Source organism: Nomascus leucogenys, chromosome 23 (genome assembly GCF_006542625.1).
Source record: "Nomascus leucogenys isolate Asia chromosome 23, Asia_NLE_v1, whole genome shotgun sequence".
Lineage (NCBI taxonomy): Eukaryota > Metazoa > Chordata > Mammalia > Primates > Hylobatidae > Nomascus > Nomascus leucogenys.
Window position 1 is genome coordinate 33,728,584 of NC_044403.1, and position 19,885 is coordinate 33,748,468.

At 59.9% G+C, this 19,885-nt stretch overlaps 2 protein-coding genes across 13 annotated transcripts in view; one reads left to right on the forward strand and one right to left on the reverse strand.

The window, feature by feature from the left end:
* The first annotated feature begins 1,871 nt into the window (after positions 1–1,871).
* CPSF1 (cleavage and polyadenylation specific factor 1) lies at positions 1,872–19,618 on the forward strand. Of its 6 annotated transcripts, none has more exons than XM_030804961.1 (38): positions 1,872–1,949; positions 2,066–2,223; positions 10,113–10,140; positions 10,222–10,355; positions 10,508–10,588; positions 10,725–10,876; positions 10,984–11,130; positions 11,335–11,474; positions 11,552–11,662; positions 11,738–11,831; positions 11,955–12,042; positions 12,117–12,239; positions 12,324–12,375; positions 13,547–13,644; positions 13,719–13,793; positions 13,879–13,959; positions 14,049–14,138; positions 14,279–14,389; positions 14,463–14,604; positions 14,741–14,919; positions 14,994–15,130; positions 15,212–15,386; positions 15,460–15,666; positions 15,924–16,013; positions 16,110–16,253; positions 16,336–16,488; positions 17,284–17,400; positions 17,486–17,576; positions 17,659–17,743; positions 17,814–17,955; positions 18,041–18,193; positions 18,282–18,458; positions 18,537–18,603; positions 18,689–18,736; positions 18,810–18,965; positions 19,054–19,183; positions 19,260–19,398; positions 19,482–19,618. In XM_030804961.1, exons 2-38 carry the CDS (start codon positions 2,080–2,082, stop codon positions 19,527–19,529), a joined length of 4,329 nt encoding a protein of 1,442 aa, XP_030660821.1. In that variant the 5' UTR covers positions 1,872–1,949; positions 2,066–2,079; the 3' UTR covers positions 19,530–19,618. The 6 variants fall into 6 exon arrangements, with proteins under 6 accessions (XP_030660821.1, XP_030660822.1, XP_030660823.1 ...); XM_030804962.1 differs by having other exon boundaries at positions 14,997–15,130; XM_030804963.1 differs by having other exon boundaries at positions 14,049–14,123.
* The window catches only part of ADCK5 (aarF domain containing kinase 5), a 29,293-nt gene continuing 29,013 nt past the window's right edge, over positions 19,606–19,885 (reverse strand). For all 7 annotated transcript variants that reach the window (XM_030804973.1, XM_030804974.1, XM_030804971.1 and 4 more), the window contains one exon: positions 19,606–19,878. In XM_030804973.1, the coding sequence (XP_030660833.1) occupies positions 19,773–19,878 (106 nt within the window). In that variant the 3' untranslated portion in view covers positions 19,606–19,772. The remainder of the gene's footprint in view (positions 19,879–19,885) is intronic.

Consider the following 19,885-nt stretch of genomic DNA (forward strand, 5'->3'; position numbering starts at 1 on the left):
GCCTCCCAAAGTGCTGGGATTACAAGCGTGAGCCACCGCGCCCGGCCCAGACATCTCAGTGTAGGAAAGAGTAACAGAGCAGTATTGCTGCCAGCATATCTCGCTGCCAGCATATCTCGCTTCCAGGCGGATTTCTCCTATCTCAGAATAGAACAAAAGGGAATGGTCAGCTTTACACTGAGACATTCCATTCCCAGGGACGAGCAGGAGACAGAAGCCTTCCTCTTATCTCAACTGCAAAGAGGCATCCCTCTTTCACTACTCCTCAGCAAAGACCCTTTACAGGTGTTAGGCTGGGGGACTGTAAGGTATTTCCTTTCCCACAAGGCCATATCTCAGGCTGTCTCCGTGGGGGGAAACCTTGGACAATACCCAGGCGTTCTTGGGCAGAGGTCCCTGCGGCTTTCCACAGTGCATTGTGTCCTTGGTTAATCGAGAATGAAGAATGGCGATAACTTTTACCAAGCATACTGCGTACAAACATTGTTAACAAGGCACATCTTGCACAGCCCTAAATCCCTTAAACTTTGATTCATTACGTGTTTCTGTGAGCACAGGGTTGGGGCTAAAGTTACAGGTTAACAGCATCTCAAAGAAAGCAGAAACAATTTTTCTTAGTACAGATCAAAATGGAGTTCCTTATGTCTTCCTTTTCTACATAGACACAGTAACAATCTGATCTCTCTTTCTTTTTTTTTTTTTTTTTTTTTTTTTGAGGCGGAGTCTCGCTCTGCCGCCCAGGCTGGAGTGCAGTGGCGCGATCTCGGCTCACTGCAAGCTCCGCCTCCCGGGTTCACGCCATTCTCCTGCCTCAGCCTCTCCGAGTAGCTGGGACTACAGGCGCCCGCCACCACGCCCGGCTTATTTTTTTTATATTTTTAGTAGAGACAGGGTTTCACCGTGGTCTCGATCTCCTGACCTCGTGATCCGCCCGCCTCGGCCTCCCAAAGTGCTGGGATTACAAGCGTGAGCCACCGCGCCCGGCCTGATCTCTCTTTCTTTTCCCCACAATTTTTGTATATTTAGTAGAGACTGAGTTTCACCATGTTGGCCAGGCTGGTCTCGAACTCCTGACCTCAGGTGATCCGCCCACCTCAGCCTTCCAAAGTGTTGGGATTACAGGCGTGAGCCACTGCCTCCTATTGACTTTTAAAAGACGGTTGAGTGTGGCTCAGGGGTCACACGCCTGAGCATCCAAGTGGCCCTTCCCCCACTGCCCAATGAGCAAGTGAGTAGATTTGGATGCAACAAAAACACACATTTTCTTGGGCGTAACGATACTTTCTTGTTTTATTTCTCATGATTCCGTTTCTACGTCCTAGGCCCGTGCCTGATCCAGGATCCAAGCTCCTGGAAGCTGGCACTGGGCCCGCCCTGGGTAGGCAGCAGTGAGCAAGGCGGGCGGACAGCGCTGGGCTCGCGGACCCGCGGGGTCCTCCGCGGGAGTGTTGGCGGCGGGGGTCGCTCTGCGCGGGGACACTGGGCAGAGGGGGCGTGCGGCCTCTCTAGGAAGCTTTCTGGAAGCCCCACACACTGGCGAGGCGCCGCGCCCCCTCTTCCGGATCCCGGCGCAGCCCCCTGAACCCGGGGGCTACGAGCGGAGTCGCTTCTCCCTGCAGCCTTCCTGGGTCTGGCGCGGACGCACCCCTGGCCGACCCCGAGTCGCTGCAGCCGGCGCCCCTGCGGCTTCCCACCCCCGCTGCTCCGCCCGCAGCGGAGACCCCGCACTTCGCGCGCTAGGGGTTTGGGGTCCAGACGCCCAGCCCGGAGCCCAGCCGCCAGCCGCCCGCATCCCGGGCCACCAGGGCCCGCTGTCGTCCCTGCAGCCACGCTCACGCGGCGGCGCTGCGCAGGCGCAGAAGCCCGGAACCTTCGCGCCCAGCTACTGGGCCCGGCCGGAGCGAGTTCGCTGCTGTCCCGGTTCCCCTCGAGTCGGCTGCAACTGCCAGGTGGGCGGCCGGGCGGGCGGCTGAGGTGGCAGCGCGAGGCCAGGGAGGGGCGCGGTGCGGGGCCGGGCTCCTGTGTGGGCGACCCCGCTCACCCTTCGTCTCCCCGTCTTGAGCAGCCCGGGTTGGCGTCATGTACGCCGTGTACAAACAGGCGCATCCGCCCACCGGCCTGGAGTTCTCCATGTACTGCAACTTCTTCAACAACAGCGAGCGCAACCTCGTGGTGGCCGGGACCTCGCAGCTCTACGTGTACCGCCTCAACCGCGACGCCGAGGTAGGTCGGGCCCTGGGAGCCCTCCCCGCTGTCCGCGACGTGGGTGCTCTCACCGCCCCCGGTTGCAGATGGAAGAGCCCAGCCCCAGACAAGTTCAGTGATTTGCTTAAGGTTCCCCAGCCTGAGGAGCCAACAAGATATGACCCTGCGTCTCTTGTGCTCAGATCCTTTCTCATAGCTGCTACCCTGTTCTGCCTCCCTTCCGACCCCACCGGGGAGGGCGCGCTGCCCTAGCCGTCTTGTTTGCTCTTCCGTTTTTTCAGCAAGTTGTTTGGAAGGAGCGAACGCCCGCTGTGTGCTGGGTGGCACAGATACCTGCAGACACTTGGGGAAGGGGAACATCTAAATAAACACACCTGCCCCTGCACTGCTGCGGGGATGAAGGAGTGAAGGAAGGAGACTGTATTTCCAGTCGCATGATCAGAAGAGCCTGTCTGAGGCAGAGCGGGAGTTTGTCGGGGGAAGGACGTTCCTAGCGTAAGGAACAGGGCCAGGTCTAGGATGGGGACAGACTGTTGACAGGAGTCTTGGTACGGTGGGGCACACGCCTCAAGGGTTTGGGAAATACAGTGGTGTTTTGGTTGCCAGAGGGTTGAAAGCTGGTCCAGGAAGGCAACTTGCAAGAGGCAGTTCCTCCATTGTTCTTGAAAGGAGGAGTAACTCTTACCCAGGCCCAGGGATGGTGAGAGGAGGGTGTTCCAGGCAGAAGAAACAGCCTGTGCACAGGCCCAAAGCAGTTGAGGGTGGAGAGTCATGCACAGTGTGGCCATGGTATAGAGTGGATATTGTGGTGGGGATGGAGGGGGGTAGGCCGTGGTCAGGACTATTCTCCGCAAAGCAGGGAGGAACCACAAGAGGGTTGTGAATAGGGGCTGACCCAGCAGGCAGATGGGTCAGAAGCGCAGGCCAAAGGAGGCCAACCCTCCTGGGCTCCTACCCCAGCATACACATGTGTTTGCTGGCCAGGGCTCCCGTCCTCTGAAGGCTTGACAAGGGCTGGAGTTTCTGCTCCTAACACACTATTGGCAGGAGGCCACAGTTCCTCACCACATGGGCCCCTCCCTGGGGCAGCTCACAACATAGCAGCCTCCCTCACAATGAGAGACTCACCAAGACTGAAGCCACGGTGAGTCCTGTAACGAATCTCAGGCTGGGTGCATTGGCTCACACCTATAGTCCCACACTTTGGGAGGCTGAAGTGGGATGATTGCTTGAGGCCAGGAGTTCAGGATTGGCCTGAGCAACATAGCAAGACCCCATCTCTACAAATAATTTTTTTTTTTTTTTTTTTTTCCTGGTGAGATGGAGTCTTGCTCTGTCACTCAGGCTGGAATGAAGTGGTGTGATCTCAGCTAACTTTAACCTCTGCCTCGTGGATTCAGGCAATTCTTGTGCCTCAGCCCCCTAAACCCTCCACCCAGTGGCTGGGATTACAGGTGTGTGACACCACGCCCGGCTAATTTTTTTTTGTATTTTTAATAGAGACAGGGTTTCGCCCCATTGGCCAGGCTGGTCTCAAACTCCTGAGCTCAGGCAGTCCACTCACCTTGGCCTTCCAAAGTGCCGGGATTACAGGAGTGCACCACTGTGCTTCGCCCAAATATAAAATATAAAAGTTAGCTGGGCATAGTGGCCTGTGTGTAGTCCTAGCTACATGGGAGGCCAGGGCGGGAGGACCACTCAAGCCCAGGAGGTCAAGGCTGCAGTGAGCTATGATTGCACCATTACACTCCAGCCCGGACAACAGAGTGAGACCCTATCTCAAAAAAAAAAAAAGGCCAGGTGCAGTGGCTCACGCCTATCGTCCTAGCACTCTAGCACTTTGGGAGGCCTAGGCGGGTGGATGACCTGAGGTCATGGGTTCGAGACCAGTCTGGCCAACATGGCAAAACCCTGTGTCTACTGAAAATACAAAAATTACCCGGGTGTGGTGGCAGGCACCTGTGATCCCAGCTACTCAGGAGGCTGCAGAATTGCTTGAACCCATAGGCAGAGGTTGCAGTGAGCTGAGATTGCACTCCACTCCAGCCTGGGTGACAGAGCAAAACTCCATCTAAAAAAAAAAGAAGTAGTAGTAATACACTGTTAACCTTCTGTCATATTCTACTGGTCATATCTACCAACCCTGGTGGGGGTTGCGGAGGGTGCAACACCTCCCAGCATTCACTGCAGGGGACATTGTGCTGCCTTGGATGCTGGCCACCGTAGATCAGCCGAGGAGCTCATTCCACATCAGGCAGCAGTGCAGAGCAGGAGGGTGCATGCAAGAGTCTGGAGTTGAGGACTGAGGTCTGGTATGGAGGTCAAGTCAGAGTCTTCAGCCTGGGGTTGGTGTCTGCCCTTGGAAACTGGTTGAGATCTTGGGGCACCCCAACATTGAGAGACTGGGGAGATGAGAGGCCATGAAATAGCTGGAGGTGGCATGGCCTGGAAGGCAGGGGGAAAGCTGGACAGGGCCCTGAAGGCCCAGGGAAGGCAGCTGGGAGGGACTCTACACTGGGTTCCACCCTGCTGAGCCTCAGGTGATGCCTGGTGACTCTGACAGGGCAGTCTGGTGGCATGAGGGGTTGTGGTCTGAAGGTAGCAGGGGTAAGAGCTCAGCAGAGGAGGAGTGTCAGGAACAGTGAACAAAGACAACTCTGGAGGAGATGTGCGTGAACTGAAGCAAGAAATGGAGCCATAAATGGCAGGAAAAGAGGTTTTCTTCTGTTTTGTTTTTTGTTTTTAAGTAACGGGGTCTTGCTATGTTGTCCAGGCTGGCCTCGAACTTCTGTGCCCAAGCCATCCTCCTGGGGTCAGTCTAGTCGTGGCTCTGTAACAAACTGCCCTGGAATATACAAACGAGGTCTTTCATCATAATCGCACACCTGGAAGCCAGGTTTTCAGGGATTCCTCAGGGTATGGGGAGCCCTTGGCTCTCCTCCACCAGGGTGAGCCTTGACAGGGACGACCTGAAGAGCTGGGGACAGGCCAGATGTGTCTTCCCTACCCCCACGCCATCCCTCCACTCTCCCCTGTCCCAGCATGGCTAGCTTGGTTTTCCTGGCAGCATGGTGGTGTTGTTGTAGTTGAGCTTCTTGCAGGAACTCAGAGCCCTAGGAGGCTAAGGCAGAAGCTGCCAGTCACTTTAAGGGCTAGACCAGGAGGGCACCGTCCCGGCCACCACAGTCTGCCCTAAAGGCAGCCTCCAGCCCAGATTCACCTGGAGAGGGAGGGAGACAGCCACCTTTCATACAGCTGTCTTTTTTTTTCTTTTTTGAGACGGAGTCTTCCTCTGTCACCCAGGCTAGAGTGCAACGGTGCGATCTCAGCTCACTGCAACCTCTGCCTCCCAGGTTCAAGCAATTCTCCTGCCTCAGCCTCCTGAGTAGCTGGGACTGCAGGCGCCACCACCACACCTGGCTAATTTTTAGTAGAGACAGAGTTTCATCATGTTGCTCAGGCTGGTCTCAAACTCCTGACCTCAGGCGATCTACCTGCCTGGGCCTCCCAAAGCTCTGGGAATACAGGCTTGAGCCACTGTGCCCGGCCTCATGCAGCTGTCTTGAATCGGTCCCAGAGAATCTAGTGCAGGCTTGGCTTGGCTTGAGTGTGACCCGCTCACCCATGGCCACGGGAAGGCAGGCACAGAACATGGGCACAGTGAGGAGGGTGGGGGTGTCTGCTGGCACCTCAGTCTCCGGGGAGGCAAGAAGCAAGGCCAGTTGTACCTCAGGGTGTTGAGGCGCTGCTGCTTTGCAGAGAGAGGGAGGAGAAGGCATGGATAGGAAATAGGCAAGCATGTGGCCTTGGGTAGCATAAAAGGCCCCTTTATGGGGAAGAAAATATACAACACTGTTGAAATTAATAAAAGTCCCTTTTTTTTTTTGAGACAGAGTTTCGTTCTTGTTGCCCAGGCTGGAGTGCAGTGGCGCAATCTCAGCTCACTGCAACCTCCGCCTCCTGGGTTCAAGCAGTTCTCCTGTCTCAACCTCCTGAGTAGCTGGGATTACAGGCGTGCATCACCACACCCAGCTAATTTTTTGTATTTTTAGTAGAGATGGGGTTTCACCATGTTGGCCAGACTGGTCTCGAACTCCTGACCTCAAGTGATCCACCCGCCTTGGCCTCCCAAAGTACTGGGATTACAGGTGTGAGCCACTGTGCCCAGCCAAGAAATTCCGAGGTATTTAGATGAGACATTTGTATTTTTGACAGGAACACCACAGCAGAGGCACACAGCACCCCATCAGCTTTCAGGAGGCGGCTGGAGGCCTTTGCCTCATGACTGGATGCTGATGCTTTGATGCCTGGTTGGGTAGTGTTGGCCTGGGTTCCCCCATCGTAAGGTTATTTCTTCCTTTTGTAACTAAACGTATCTTGTAGGGACTTATTTTGAAACCCTGTAAACATCCTCTTACTCAAATTTTCAAGGTTTTTTTTCTTTTCTTTCTTTTTTTTTTTTTTTTTGAGATGGAGTCTCACTCTATCACCCAGGCTGGAGAGCAGTGTCGCAATCTCGGCTCACTGCAAGCTCCACCTCCTGGGTTCAAGCGATTCTTCTGCCTCAGCCTCCCGAGTAGCTGGAATTACAGGCGCCCGCCACCACGCCCGACTAATTTTTTTGTATTTTTAGTAGAGACGGGATTTCACCGTGTTAGCCAGAATGGTCTCGATCACCTGACCCCGTGATATGCGCGCCTCGGCCTCCCAAAGTGCTGGGATTACAGGCGTGAGCCACCGCACCCAGCCTTTGGTCACTATTTCTTTAGCTATTGATTCTGTCCTCTTTTCCCCAAGATGCCAGTTAGACATTAGACCATTTGACTATGTACACATTTTTCTTAAAATCCTTCTGAGTGGTGGCCAGGCGCAGTGGCTCACGCCTGTAATCCCACCACTTTGGAAGGCCGAGGCGGGTGGATTGCCTGAGCTCAGGAGTTCAAGACCAGCCTGTGCAACATGGTGAAACCCCGACTCCACTAAAATACAAAAAAAAAAAAAAAAAAAATTAGCTGGGCGTGGTTGCAGGCAGTTGTAGTCTCAGCTACTCGGTAGGCTGAGGCAGGAGAATGGCTTGAAGCCGGGAGGCAGAGCTTGCAGTGAGCCGAGATTGTGCCACTGTACTCTAGGCTGGCAACAGAGCAAGACTCCGTCTCACAAAAAAAAAAAAAAAAAAAAAAAATTCTTCTGAGTGATTACCCCTGTTTCTTGCATGTACACAGAAGTGCAGTTGATTTCTGTATATTGACCTTATACTTGGCAGGGTGGATCAGGTGTCCTTGGCTGGTCCCGACCAAGAGGGAAAACTTTTTTTTTTTTTTTTTTTTTGAGACGAAGTCTCTCTCTTGTACCTCAGGCTGGAGTGCAATGGCGTGATCTCAGCTCACTGCAACCTCCGCCTCCCGGATTCAAGCGATTCTCCTGCCTCAGCCTCCTGAGTAGCTGGGATTACAGGCACCTGCCACCACACCTGGCTAATTTTTGTATTTTTAGTAGAGACGGGATTTCACTATGTCACCATGTTGGCCAGACTGGTCTTGAACTCCTGACCTCAGGTGATTCACCCACCTCGGCCTCCCAAAGTGCTGGGATTACAGGCATGAGCCACTGTGCCCGGCCTCAAGAGGGAAAACTTGTAACGTTTCACTCCCAGCACCACATTGCTGTAGACTTTTTGTAGATGCCCTTTATTTGATTAAGGAAGTTGGGCGCGGTGGCTCATGTCTATAATCCTTGCACTTTGGGAGGCCAAGGTGAGTGGATCACCTGAGGTCAGGGGTTCGAGACCATCCTGGCCAACATGGCAAAACCCTATCTATTAAAAATACAAAAATTAGCCGGGCTGGTAGCACATGCCTGTAATCCCAGCTACTTGGGAGGCTGAGGCAGAAGAATTGCTTGAACCCAGGAGGCAGAGGTTGCAGGGAGCTGAGATCACACCACTGCCCTCCAGCCTGGGTGACAGAGTGAGACTCTGTCTCAAAATTTAAAAAATAAATAAGTTAGTCAGGTGTGGTGACTCACATGTGTCCCAGCTACTCAGGAGGCTGAGGTGGGAGGATCACCTAAGCCCAGGAGGTCGAGGCTGCAGTGAACCATGATTGCTCCTCTGCACTCCAACCTGGGAGACAGTGAGGCCCTGTGTCAAAAAACAAAGTCCTGGCGTGGTGGCTCATGCCTGTGATCCCAGCACTTTGAGAGGCCAAGGTGAATGTATTGCTTGAGGTCAGGAGTTCAAGACCAGCCTGGCCATGGCAAAACCCTGTCTGTACTAAAAATACAAAAATTAGCCGGACGTGGTGGTGCGTGCCTGTAATCCTAGCTACTGAGGAGGCTGAGACAGGAGAATCGCTTGAACCTGGAAGGTGGAGGTTGCAGTGAGCCAAGATCACGCCATTGCACTCCAGGATGGGCAACAAAGTGAGACTCCGTCTCAAACAAAGAAACAAAAATTTTTCCTCCTATTTTTGCTTTACTAGGAGTTTTTATCATGAATGCTTTTATCAGATGCTTTTTTGTATCCATTAAAATGACATGATTTTTCTCCTTCATTTTGACAGCATGGTAAGTTTAGTGATGGCTGTTCTTGTGGAAAACTAGTTTTGCGTTCCTGGAATAACTCAACCCAGTTGTGTTATAATATCCCTGCTTGTCACTGGGCTCATCTGCAGGTGTTTTGAAGAGGTTGGTGTCACTTCCTGTCCCACCTGTCTGTGGGCTGTTGGGGTGGCCTGAGTCGCCTGCGGTACCGTCAGCCCCACATGAGTGGGTGTGTTTTTTGTTTTTAAGTTTGTCGTTACTTCTGAAACCTTTGGTAGAATTTGCGGGTGAAGCCCTGGAGTTGCCCTTGTCGCTGTGAGATGGGTATTGGTTTGTGGATGCCTCTTCTGTATCTGTTAACTAGCTTCCAAGATGCCCTCCCCATAGCACAAGACCTTGAGGTGGCTCACGCCTGTAATCCCAGCACTTTGGGAGACCGAGACAGGTCGATCACCTGAGGTCAGGAGTTCGAGACCAGCCTGGCCAACATGGTGAAACCCTGTCTCTACTAAAAATACAAAAGTTAGCTGCGCGTGGTGGCAGAGGCCTGTAATCCCAGCTACTCGGGAGGCTAAGGCAGGAGAATCACTTGAACCCAGAAGGCAGAGGTTGCAGTGAGCCGAGATCGTGCCACTGCACTCCAGCCTGGGTGACAGAGTAAGACTCCGTCTCAAAAAAACAACAAAAAAACAAAACAAAAAAACCCACTTTTCCCTTGCCTTGAGGCAATGGCATGTAAATCTGCTAGCTAGTTAAACTAGCTACTTAGTAGCAAAGAACACACAGCGTCTTATCATTCTGGGAGGGCAGTGAAAAGGGAGGAGACAGAGAGGCAGCCTGGGGGAGCCCGAGGCGTTGGGATAGCTCAGGGCTTCCTCTTCTCTAACAAGCACACAGATCAGTAGCTACAGATATCCCTTGGCTCTGGCTTCCTGTCCTGTGACATTCGGACCCAGGGGCCGGGGCTAGGCTGCTATGGGTGTGCAACCAGGCAGGTTTGGGGGTGTGCAGACACAGACAGAGTGCACTCTAACCCTGAGTGCTTGCCGCACAGGGCCTGGCTGCTAGGGAGCCGTGAGGTAGGGGTTTCCTGGCTGCTAGGGAGCCATGAGGTAAGGGTTTCCTGGAGAGGGGCTTGTGCCAGGGCTGGGCCGTGGGCGTGAGAACATGAACGGGGGTCACTGTGGGGGGTTGTGCACAGCTGTCTCCAGAAGCCTCTGGTCTGCTCCCTCCCTCCCTGCCACAGAGAGGGTTTGGACAGAGCTCCCAGGAGGCAGGGGCCAGCCTTGGTGGTCTTTTCTCGTTCCCTGGATGAGGTGAGCTGCCAGATGTGGCCCCTCACTGCCCTCTCTTTCTCTTCTCTCCAGGCTCTGACCAAGAATGACCGGAGCACAGGTGAGTGTGGTGGGGTGGCCTGGGGCTGTGCGGGTGCCAGGCATGGCTGGGCCCTGACCCTGAGCCCTGGCGCTCCCCTAGAGGGGAAGGCCCACCGGGAGAAGCTCGAGCTTGCTGCCTCCTTCTCCTTCTTCGGCAACGTCATGTCCATGGCCAGCGTGCAGCTGGCAGGAGCCAAGAGGGATGCCCTGCTCCTAAGCTTCAAGGATGCCAAGGTGAGTGGTAGGCTTGGCGGGGTGGGCCTAGTCAAAGCGTGGGAGTGGGTGCCAGGGCCTGGTGGGGTGGGCCTGGGCACAGCCATTGGTTGCCGGGTGCGACACTGTCAGGACAGGCAGTCGGCAGCCACGGCTGTGCCCTCTGACCCCAGCTGTCTGTGGTGGAGTACGACCCGGGCACCCACGACCTGAAGACCCTGTCACTGCACTACTTTGAGGAGCCTGAGCTTCGGGTAGGGCCATGCCCCCGCCCCCACCCAGGCCCCAGCCCAGCCACCCTCCCTCCCCCTGCAGCTGGGTTCTATTGCCCCAAGTGCTTCCCTTGGGGTCTCCTATGCTGGGCCTGGCTGATGCCCCCTCTGCCCCCAGGATGGTTTTGTGCAGAATGTACACACGCCGCGAGTGCGGGTGGACCCCGATGGGCGCTGCGCAGCCATGCTTGTCTACGGCACACGGCTGGTGGTCCTGCCCTTCCGCAGGGAGAGCCTGGCTGAGGAGCACGAGGGGCTCGTGGGCGAGGGGTGAGTGCCAGCTGAGGCAGGCCGTGGTGCTCCGGTTGGCGGGCGCCAGAGCCCGAGCTCCCCTCCCCGCATCCCCTCCTCTCCTGCTGAAGTCCCTGGCCCCCCAGGCAGAGGTCCAGCTTCCTGCCCAGCTACATCATCGATGTGCGGGCCCTAGACGAGAAGCTGCTCAACATCATCGACCTGCAGTTCCTGCATGGCTACTACGAGCCCACCCTGCTCATCCTGTTCGAGCCCAACCAGACCTGGCCTGGGTGAGCCCCCTAAGGAGGCCCCTCTGCGCTGTGGGCCCCCCAGCTGCCTCCACCTGGGGTGGGGTTTATGGGGTTTGGGGCGGGGATTATGGGGTATGGGTAGGGCTTGTGGGGTAGGGCCTGGGGGCGGGGCTTGCTCGGAGGAGCTGGGCCTGGGTCTCTGCGGGGAGGCAAGGCCCCTGGCTGACCCACTGGCATCCCCAGGCGCGTGGCCGTGCGGCAGGACACGTGCTCCATTGTGGCCATCTCATTGAACATCACACAGAAGGTGCACCCCGTCATCTGGTCCCTCACCAGCCTGCCCTTTGACTGCACCCAGGCTCTGGCTGTGCCCAAGCCCATAGGTGTGTGTCCTGGGAGTGGATAGGGGAGTGTGTGGAGGGAGCACTGAGCCTGCCCACCAGCCTGTGTCCACCTCCAGGTGGGGTGGTGGTGTTTGCCGTCAACTCGCTGTTGTACCTGAACCAGAGCGTCCCCCCGTACGGCGTGGCTCTCAACAGCCTCACCACAGGCACCACGGCTTTCCCGCTTCGTGAGTGTGGGGTGGCTGGGGTGGGGCCAGGGACAGCTTGGGCCTGCCTAGTCGGCCTGACCACCCACCCCACAGGCACCCAGGAGGGTGTGCGGATCACCCTGGACTGCGCCCAGGCCACCTTCATCTCCTACGACAAGATGGTCATCTCTCTCAAGGGTGGCGAGATGTGAGCCCCTCCCCCGCCCATGGACTCTGCCCGCACCACTCCCCACAAGTCCCCTGGGGTCCCCTGGCCCCCTTCACTCCCCCGGGGTCTCCATCCCCAACTCAGAATTCTCCCTGCCCCCAGTTATGTGCTGACCCTCATCACCGACGGCATGCGCAGTGTCCGAGCGTTCCACTTTGACAAGGCGGCCGCCAGTGTCCTCACTACCAGCGTGAGTGAGCTGGGACTAGGGGTTGGCTCTGGGTCCAGGCCTGGCCCCGCCCTCACACACCTGCCCTCCCTCAGATGGTCACCATGGAGCCCGGGTACCTGTTCCTGGGTTCTCGCCTGGGCAACTCCCTCCTCCTCAAGTACACGGAGAAGCTGCAGGAGCCCCCGGCCAGTGCTGTCCGTGAGGCTGCCGACAAGGTGGGTTTCCTGGGCCCATCGGGCCACCACCCTTCATGTGGGCACCGCTGTAGCATGCCACTCAGTGCCCTTCCTGCCTCACAGGAAGAGCCTCCCTCAAAGAAGAAGCGAGTGGACGCAACGGTTGGCTGGTCAGGTGAGGGCCAGGTGACCCAGGGCTGGTCAGGTGAGGGCCAGGTGACCCAGGGCTGGTCAGATGAGGGCCAGGTGACCCAGGGCTGGTCAGGTGAGGGCCAGGTGACCCAGGGCTGGTCAGGTGAGGGCCAGGTGACCCAGGGCTGGTCAGGTGAGGGCCGGGCCAGGGCTGGTCAGGTGAGGGCCAGGTGACCCAGGGCTGGTCAGGTGAGGGCCAGGTGACCCAGGGCTGCGCTCAGGTGAGGGCCAGGTGACCCAGGGCTGGTCAGGTGAGGGCCGGGTGACCCAGGGCTGGTCAGGTGAGGGCCGGTGACCCAGGGCTGGTCAGGTGAGGGCCAGGTGACCGGGGGGGGGGGGGGCCAGGGCTGGTCAGGTGAGGGCCAGGTGACCCAGGGCTGGTCAGGTGAGGGCCAGGTGACCCAGGGCTGGTCAGGTGAGGGCCAGGTGACCCAGGGCTGGTCAGGTGAGGGCCGGGCCAGGGCTGGTCAGGTGAGGGCCAGGTGACCCAGGGCTGGTCAGGTGAGGGCCGGGCCAGGGCTGGTCAGGTGAGGGCCAGGTGACCCAGGGCTGGTCAGGTGAGGGCCGGGCCAGGGCTGGTCAGGTGAGGGCCAGGTGACCCAGGGCTGGTCAGGTGAGGGCCGGGCCAGGGCTGGTCAGGTGAGGGCCAGGTGACCCAGGGCTGGTCAGGTGAGGGCCGGGCCAGGGCTGGTCAGGTGAGGGCCAGGTGACCCAGGGCTGGTCAGGTGAGGGCCGGGCCAGGGCTGGTCAGGTGAGGGCCAGGTGACCCAGGGCTGGTCAGGTGAGGGCCGGGCCAGGGCTGGTCAGGTGAGGGCCAGGTGACCCAGGGCTGGTCAGGTGAGGGCCGGGCCAGGGCTGGTCAGGTGAGGGCCAGGTGACCCAGGGCTGGTCAGGTGAGGGCCAGGTGACCCAGGGCTGGTCAGGTGAGGGCCAGGTGACCCAGGGCTGGTCAGGTGAGGGCCAGGTGACCCAGGGCTGGTCAGGTGAGGGCCGGGTGACCCAGGGCTGGTCAGGTGAGGGCCGGGTGACCCAGGGCTGGTCAGGTGAGGGCCGGGTGACCCAGGGCTGGTCAGGTGAGGGCCGGGTGACCCAGGGCTGGTCAGGTGAGGGCCGGGTGACCCAGGGCTGCACTCAGGTGGGCTCTCTGTGTGCAGCTGCGGGCAAGTCAGTGCCGCAGGACGAGGTGGACGAGATTGAAGTGTATGGCAGCGAGGCCCAGTCGGGCACACAGCTGGCCACCTACTCCTTTGAGGTGAGTCTGAGGCAGCAGCGCCCCCATCCCAGCCAGTGCCCCCCAGCGGGCCCCTGACTGTTGCTGTGCCGCAGGTGTGTGACAGCATCCTTAACATCGGACCCTGCGCCAATGCCGCCATGGGCGAGCCTGCCTTCCTCTCTGAAGAGGTGCCCAGGGTTGGGGTCGGGGTTGGGGGCAGGGGCTGGAGTGGGGGGGTGGGGGGCATAGTCCTCACCCCCAAGTCCTGTGCAGTTTCAGAACAGCCCTGAGCCGGACCTGGAGATTGTGGTTTGCTCCGGCCACGGGAAGAACGGGGCTTTGTCAGTGCTGCAGGTGTGTGGGCAGGTAGGGGGCAGGCACCTCCTGGTGGGACCTGGGTGGGCTCACACCCCCATCACACCCCCACCCCATCATCATTCTAGAAGAGCATCCGGCCCCAGGTGGTGACAACCTTTGAGCTTCCCGGCTGCTATGACATGTGGACAGTCATCGCCCCAGTGCGTAAGGAGGAGGTAGGTGCGAGCCCGCTGCAGGGAGGCCCTGGGATGGGACCGGTACTGCCTTCTCGTAGGCTGGGGGGGCCCAGGTCGCACCTGTGTGCCCGCCTTCGCTGGACTGTGGCTTCCAGCCTGCTCACCTTTGGCCCTGACAGGAGGACAATCCCAAGGGGGAGGGCACAGAGCAGGAACCCAGCACCCCTGAAGCAGACGACGACTGCCGCAGACACGGATTCCTGATTCTGAGCCGGGAAGACTCCACCATGGTGAGGGGCAGGGCCTGGGACCTGGGGCTGGGGTCCCCTGCGGGGGCGCCTCCCTCAGAGCTGTCTCCCGCAGATCCTGCAGACGGGGCAGGAGATCATGGAGCTGGACACCAGCGGCTTCGCCACTCAGGGCCCCACGGTCTTTGCTGGGAACATCGGGGACAACCGCTACATTGTCCAAGTGTCACCACTGGGCATCCGCCTGCTGGAAGGAGGTAGGTGGGTGGGGACGGCGGTGGGGGGATGGTTGGGCCCTGGGCATCCACCTACTGGAAGGAGGTAGGTGGGTGGGGATGGTGGGGGGGTGGTTGGGCCCTGGGGAGGCGCGTGCTGACTGCCCCGTGCCCACAGTGAATCAGCTGCACTTCATCCCTGTGGACCTGGGCGCCCCCATCGTGCAGTGCGCAGTGGCCGACCCCTATGTGGTCATCATGAGTGCCGAGGGCCACGTCACCATGTTCCTGCTGAAGAGTGACTCCTACAGTGGCCGCCACCACCGCCTGGCGCTGCACAAGCCCCCGCTACACCATGTAGGCCCCCTCATTCCCGGTGCCCACCTGTCTCCGCCCCCTGCCCACCGTTGAGCCCACCCCTCTCCCTGCAGCAGTCCAAGGTGATCACGCTGTGCCTGTACCGAGACCTCAGCGGCATGTTCACCACTGAGAGCCGCCTGGGAGGGGCCCGTGACGAGCTCGGGGGCCGCAGCGGCTCGGAGGCCGAGGGCCTGGGCTCAGAGACTAGGTGCGTGGGGGCCGGGGGCGCAGGTAGGGGCTTGGGTCCCTGTGGCTGGCAGGCTGTCTGTGACCCTCTGCTGGCCCCCAGCCCCACAGTGGATGACGAGGAGGAGATGCTGTATGGGGATTCAGGCTCCCTCTTCAGCCCTAGCAAGGAGGAGGCCCGAAGAAGCAGCCAGCCCCCTGCCGACCGGGACCCTGCACCCTTCCGGGCAGAGCCTACCCACTGGTGCCTGCTGGTGCGGGAGAATGGCACCATGGAGGTAGGTAGTGCCCTGCACTGTGGCCCAGCTGGCTCCACCCACCTGCCTCCACTGACTGCTGCCCACCCCGCAGATCTACCAGCTCCCCGACTGGCGGCTGGTGTTCCTGGTGAAGAACTTCCCTGTGGGGCAGCGGGTCCTCGTGGACAGCTCCTTTGGACAGCCCACTACACAGGGCGAGGCCCGCAGGGAGGAGGCCACGCGCCAGGGGGAGCTGCCCCTCGTCAAGGAGGTGCTGCTGGTGGCGCTGGGCAGCCGCCAGAGCAGGCCCTACCTGCTGGTGAGCACGCGTGGCCTGGCCTCCCCTTCCCAGCTTCCCCTGGCCCCGCCCCTTCCATGGCTCCACCCCATCTCCCCCACAGCCCTGCCCTTCCCATGGCTCCACCCCATCTTCCCCGCAGCCCCGCCCCTTCCCATGGCTCCACCCCATCTCCCCCACAGCCCCGCCCCTTACCCACAGCCCACCTCTTCCCATGGCCCATCCCATCTTCTCCATGGCCCTGCCCGTTCCTCCATAGCCCCCCCTCATCCTGCCAGGTGCATGTGGACCAAGAGCTGCTTATCTACGAGGCCTTCCCCCACGACTCTCAGCTCGGCCAGGGCAATCTCAAAGTCCGCTTTAAGAAGGTGCCAGTGGCTGGACTGCTGGGGCGTGGGGTGGGTGTGGTACAAGGTGTGGGTTTCAGACCGGCAGCCCCTGGACCTGCATGGTTCCCCCGCCAGGTCCCTCACAACATCAACTTCCGTGAGAAGAAGCCAAAGCCATCCAAGAAGAAGGCAGAAGGTGGCGGCACGGAGGAGGGGGCCGGGGCCCGGGGCCGTGTGGCGCGTTTCCGCTACTTCGAGGATATTTATGGCTACTCAGGGGTAGGCCAGCGCCTTTGCAGGGGTCTGTGGTAGAAGGGAGACGCGGCCTCATCCACAGCATCCTCATGGTGCCTGCCCCCAGGTGTTCATCTGCGGCCCCTCCCCTCACTGGCTCCTGGTGACCGGCCGAGGGGCTCTGCGGCTACACCCCATGGCCATCGATGGCCCCGTCGACTCTTTTGCTCCATTCCATAATGTCAACTGTCCCCGCGGCTTCCTGTACTTCAACAGACAGGTGGGGCCCGGCCGGTTCCCAGCAGCACTGGGTGATGCTGCCCCAGCTGGGGGCTGAGGGGGAGGGGACAGGAGAAGGAACCATTGGCTCCACCCTGAGGACCAGGAAGGAGTGTCCAGAGAGCGATGGGGTTGAGGCTGAGGAGTTGGAACCTGTGACTTGGTGCTCCAAAGGTCTGGAAAGGGGTGGTTGGGAGTTGGGGCTGCAGCCCCTGGGATCCCCACCACTGCTCTGCTGGCTCGCCGGGCAAGCCCTTACAGGGCCTGGCCTCCACACTTCTCAGGAGAGCTGACTTGAGTGCTAGCTCTGCCTTTTGGCTGCTCTGTGACTTTGGGAGGGCACACAGGCTTTCTGATCCTGGTTCCCTATTTAAGCCACCACACCACCAGGTCACTTGAGACCCTGACTGGGATGCGGTGAGTGCTTCCTGGGCTCCTGAGGACTCAGGACTGTCCGTGAAAGAGGGCAGCCCTGGCTCCCTCTGCCTGGTTTTCAGTCCCCAGCATGGCAGTCTGTGGGCTGCCCTTTGTCTGCAGCCTCCAGTGCCCTCCTGGCCTAGCTTTCCCATCCCGTGGCCAGCATCCCTAGCCCCAGCTGAGCCTGGGAAAATGGACAGAAGGAGCCCCAGAGGCTGAGCAGCAGCCCCCTTCCAGGACCTCGCCTGGACACAGCTGTCCCTCACCCACCCCTGCTCCCACAGAGCTGAAGGCAACATCCCAGGGCTCTTGGTGGCCTGGGCCTGCCTGCCCCTGCCCTTGGCTAGCCCTGGATCCCAACCCTGTGCCCCCACCCCAGGGCGAGCTGAGGATCAGTGTCCTGCCTGCCTACCTGTCCTATGATGCCCCATGGCCTGTCAGGAAGATCCCACTGCGCTGCACAGCCCACTATGTGGCTTACCACGTGGAGTCCAAGGTCTGCCCCCACCCCCACCCCCACCCCACCAGGGACCTTCTGGGCCTGGCCAGGCCACTGGTGTGTGACCCCCACTAACCCACAGGTGTATGCTGTGGCCACCAGCACCAACACGCCGTGTGCCCGCATTCCACGCATGACTGGCGAGGAGAAGGAGTTTGAGACCATCGAGAGAGGTGGTGGCGCCCACACCACACGCCCATCCTCAGCCCCATCTTGGGGAAGCCCCACCCTGACTGTCACCCTTGGTCCCCACAGATGAGCGGTACATCCACCCCCAGCAGGAGGCCTTCTCCATCCAGCTCATCTCCCCGGTCAGCTGGGAGGCTATTCCCAATGCCAGGTGAGGCTGGGCCGGGGTGGGGTCTGCCCAAGGCCTCTGGGCAGCATCCTGAGGCCCCCGGCCCCCGCAGGATCGAGCTGCAGGAGTGGGAGCATGTGACCTGCATGAAGACAGTGTCGCTGCGCAGCGAGGAGACCGTGTCGGGCCTCAAAGGCTACGTGGCCGCCGGGACCTGCCTCATGCAGGGGGAGGAGGTCACGTGCCGAGGGCGGGTAAGGTGCCAGTGAGTGGGGGCGGGAGCAGGCAGCCCCTCTGCCATCCCCACAGCCATCCCGCAGCCATACGCATGCCCTCCAGATCTTGATCATGGATGTGATTGAGGTGGTGCCCGAGCCCGGCCAGCCCTTGACCAAGAACAAGTTCAAAGTCCTTTACGAGAAGGAGCAGAAGGGGCCCGTGACCGCCCTGTGCCACTGCAATGGCCACCTGGTGTCGGCCATCGGCCAGAAGGTGTGCCAGTCCCACCCAGCGTGTGTCCCCGGGCTCACCCCTACCTGGCTCCACATCCGCCTCCGCTCACCCTCCCCCTCGCCCCCAGATTTTTCTGTGGAGCCTGCGGGCCAGTGAGCTGACAGGCATGGCCTTCATCGACACGCAGCTCTACATCCACCAGATGATCAGCGTCAAGAACTTCATCCTGGCAGCCGACGTCATGAAGAGCATTTCACTGCTGCGCTACCAGGAGGAAAGCAAGACGCTGAGCCTGGTGTCGCGGGTACGCCTGTGGCCGTGGTGCTGGTGTCTGGGTGGGTACCCGCCCAAGGCACCTCTGACGCCCCCTTCCCGCCCCCAGGATGCCAAGCCCCTGGAGGTGTACAGCGTGGACTTCATGGTGGACAATGCCCAGCTGGGTTTTCTGGGTATGTGGGCAGGGCCCTGGGGAGCTGAGGCTCTGGGGGTGGCCGGGGCTAACCCTGGGCCTAACCCTGGGCCTCTGCTCCCCAGTGTCTGACCGCGACCGCAACCTCATGGTGTACATGTACCTGCCAGAAGGTGAGTGCTTCCTCCACCCCCTCTGCCTGGGCCGGGGCTGGGCTAGCGGTGACCCTAGGCCTTTCTGGTCTAGCCAAGGAGAGTTTCGGGGGCATGCGCCTGCTGCGCCGGGCGGACTTCCACGTGGGTGCCCACGTGAACACGTTCTGGAGGACCCCGTGCCGGGGGGCCACTGAGGGTCTCAGCAAAAAGTCGGTCGTATGGGAGAATAAGCACATCACGTGGTTTGGTGAGTGGGGGGGGCAGGTGTGTCTGGGCGGGGGCGGGGAGGGGCCTAGGGTTGGCCTGGCTCACACCAAACCCCCTCCCCCCGGCAGCCACCCTGGACGGCGGCATCGGGCTGCTGCTGCCCATGCAGGAGAAAACCTACCGGCGGCTGCTGATGCTGCAGAACGCACTGACCACCATGCTGCCACACCACGCCGGCCTCAACCCCCGCGCCTTCCGGTGAGCCCCAGCCCCGCCCCTGTGCAGCAACCCCTCCACCCCAGCCTGCCCTGACACCCGTGCCTGTACGCCCCAGGATGCTGCACGTGGACCGCCGCACCCTCCAGAATGCCGTGCGCAACGTGCTGGATGGGGAGCTGCTCAACCGCTACCTGTACCTGAGCACCATGGAGCGCAGCGAGCTGGCCAAGAAGATCGGCACCACGCCCGACATAGTGAGTGCGCGCCCCGCCCCACCGCGCGTCTTGCCCCTCCGCGCGCATCCCCACCCACCCATCCACCCGTCCATCCCCTGCAGATCTTGGACGACTTGCTGGAGACGGACCGCGTCACCGCCCACTTCTAGCCCCGTGGATGCCGTCACCACCAGCACACCGCACTACCTCCCACCCCCATTTTTGTACAAAACACAAGGAAAAACATTTTTGCGTGAGAGGAGTGTGTGGTCATTACACGGCCTCCTGGCCCAGCTGCTGTCACAGTCCCCCAATGCGAGTGCCCACGGGGCTCGGGGTGTCCACACCTCTAGCCCCGCCACCTCCGTCGGCCCAAGGTGAAAAGGGCCCCGCCGGCCCTGGGCGGCTGCACTCTAGGTCTCCAGGTACTGGTAGAGCTCCTCTGCTGGGGGCACGAGGCTCAGGTGGACCAGAGCACGAGCCAGGAGGGCGGTCAGCCGCATGGCCAAGGTCTCCAGCCTGCGTG

Coding starts and splice junctions, on each gene's coding strand:
- CPSF1 (XM_030804961.1), top strand. CDS start 2,080: ATGTACGCCGTGTACAAACAGGCGCATCCGCCCACCGGCCTGGAGTTC. Junction 10,589..10,724: donor TTGAGGAGCCTGAGCTTCGG/GTAGGGCCATGC, acceptor CTCTGCCCCCAG/GATGGTTTTGTGCAGAATGT. Junction 14,139..14,278: donor CCCCAGTGCGTAAGGAGGAG/GTAGGTGCGAGC, acceptor TGGCCCTGACAG/GAGGACAATCCCAAGGGGGA.